The 2,245-nt window shown below is 39.2% G+C and overlaps 1 protein-coding gene across 1 annotated transcript; it reads right to left on the bottom strand.

Annotated features, from left to right (window-relative positions):
* Positions 1-1,459: 1,459 nt before the first annotated feature.
* LOC103728522 (olfactory receptor 5B3-like) lies at positions 1,460-2,242 on the bottom strand (the record flags this gene model as incomplete). The annotated part of the gene is made up of 1 exon (XM_008826510.1): positions 1,460-2,242. A coding segment is annotated over one exon (783 nt), but the record flags the coding sequence as incomplete, so codon positions are not given.
* Between the last annotated feature and the right edge of the window lie 3 nt (positions 2,243-2,245).

Genomic DNA, 2,245 nt, shown 5'->3' with positions numbered 1-2,245 from the left:
TAAAACAGGCTAGCCTCAATCTCCTCTGCCTCTCAGCTGCTAAAAGAGTGAAACACCATGCCCATCTATTAGATCATGAGTCTTAAACACTGGCTTATCAGGGTTATCCCATTATAAAACACATAGGATATGGCTAGAGCTGTGGAAATTTGTCACGGAATGGGCTTGTTTGGTTGTAGACTATGAGAAGAGTCCAGATATGCTATCTTAAAGCTGCAAACCAGGAAAGCTGGGGATCTTCATCTTATTTTAAAGATGCATTTTTAGTGATGGTGGGTTGGAGTGAATCATGAACAAGGTATGATTAATAAAAATCGAGGAGACTGAAAACCAGAGAGGTAACAACTGTGATATTCATATGTGAGAATAAAGGGATGTTTCCATTGAAAAGAGAGAGTCTGCCCCTTCTACAACATTTTGTTCTATTTCTTCAAAGCTCGGTGGTTTGAAGATATCTGCTCTCACTGAAGTGGAAGCAAGTTCTTAGTAAGTCAAAATAGGAGTCTGCATTTCTAGTCTATATGCAAACACACAGACACAGACATACATACAGACATGCAGACACACACATAGACACACATATGCAGACACACACAGACACACACACATGCTCAGATACAGAGCACAAAACCTTTTATTAGCCAGCTAAGGTTTTCTTTAATTCACCTTAATTCACTAATAACACATGAGATCAAACACAAAAATAAACATATAACATTTCATTTTTGTCTAATATGCCACATTCCTTTGCACCCTCACTCATTTTTTTAAAACCTCAAAGCATTTCTAGGCATGTTTTACATTAAGAAGTATATCAGTTGCATTAATCAGTTTCTGATTGCTGGGGCAAGGTGCCTGACCAAAAGCAACTTAAGAAGGGGTTTATTTTGGTTCATGGCTTAAGAAGGCACACAGCCTATTGCCATGGGGAAGCAGTGGTGATTGGAATTGTATGTGGCAGGAATATGAGGCAGCTGGTCACATGGCATCTGTAATCAGATGTGACAGAAACAACTTGTTTTTTAATCCATACAGAACCTCAGCTCAAGGAGAGGTACACTCACATTGGGAATACGTATTCCCTCTTAGTTAAAAAGTTCTAGAAACACACTTGTAGATATAAGAGCTGCATTCATGGTGATCCTAAATTCAGTCATATTGACACCAAAGATTAATCATTATGATATGTCACAGGAAAAATGGAAAAAAATGAAAGTATCTATATTAGTAATAAGAATTTTGACAAAACGGATTCCAAAATATCAAAAACATTCTCATTCATATATTTTTCTTCTAAATATGTTCCTTTTTGTGAAAAATGTACTATTGCAGAAGTAAAATTAAGAGCTCAGGAACTTGAAAGAGTCCAAGTTTTAATTAAAACTTAATGTATGGAAATAATCTTAAAGTGAGTATGGATATTGTTGACTACCCAAAGTTAAGGTCATGAACATGAAACTTATTTTAGCTTCAGAACAATCTTTTTGAATGCATTCTTGACCTCTTTGTTCCTCAGACTGTAGACGAGAGGGTTCAGCATGGGGATGACCATGGTGTAGAACACAGACACTATCTTATCACTGTCCATGGCATGACTGGAACTGGGCTGCAAATACATGAAGATGATGGTCCCATAGAAAATGGAGACTGCCGTGAAGTGGGAGGCACAGGTGGAAATAGCCTTCTGATGTCCTGCACCAGAGTGCATCTTTAGGATGGTGGTGAAAATGATAATGTAGGACACCAAAACTATTATGAGAGCAAAAAAGATGTTGAAGCTGGCTATACAAACAGAAACCAGCTCATTTACATGTCTATCAGAGCAAGAGAGGGCCATGACTGCTGGCATATCACAGAAAAAATGATGGACCACATTGGACTTGCAAAAGGGGAGACTGAATGTGTCCCCAGTATAGGCAATGGCATTCAAAAAACCAAGAACATAACAGCCTGTGACCAGACCTGTGCACACACTAGTAGTCATGGTGGTGGCATAGTGCAGAGGCTTACACACTGCTGCATAGCGATCATAGGCCATGGCAGCCAACAGGAAATCTTCCACAGTAGCAAAGCCTGCAAAAAAGAACAGCTGTGAAGCACAGTTACTGTAAGATATTACTTTGTCTCCTATAAGAAGTCCAGCCATGACCTTTGGTGTAACAGCTGAGGAATAACAAAAGTCCACCAGAGACAAGTTACCTAGGAAAAAGTACATGGGAGTGTGGAGCCGAGAGTCCAAGAGAAT

This window comes from Nannospalax galili, unplaced genomic scaffold, assembly GCF_000622305.1.
Source record: "Nannospalax galili isolate Female #2095 unplaced genomic scaffold, S.galili_v1.0 C49542433, whole genome shotgun sequence".
In the NCBI taxonomy this organism is placed as follows: Eukaryota; Metazoa; Chordata; class Mammalia; order Rodentia; family Spalacidae; genus Nannospalax; species Nannospalax galili.
The sequence above is the reverse complement of the archived record's forward strand: the minus strand, read 5'-3'. Positions and strand labels throughout refer to the sequence as shown.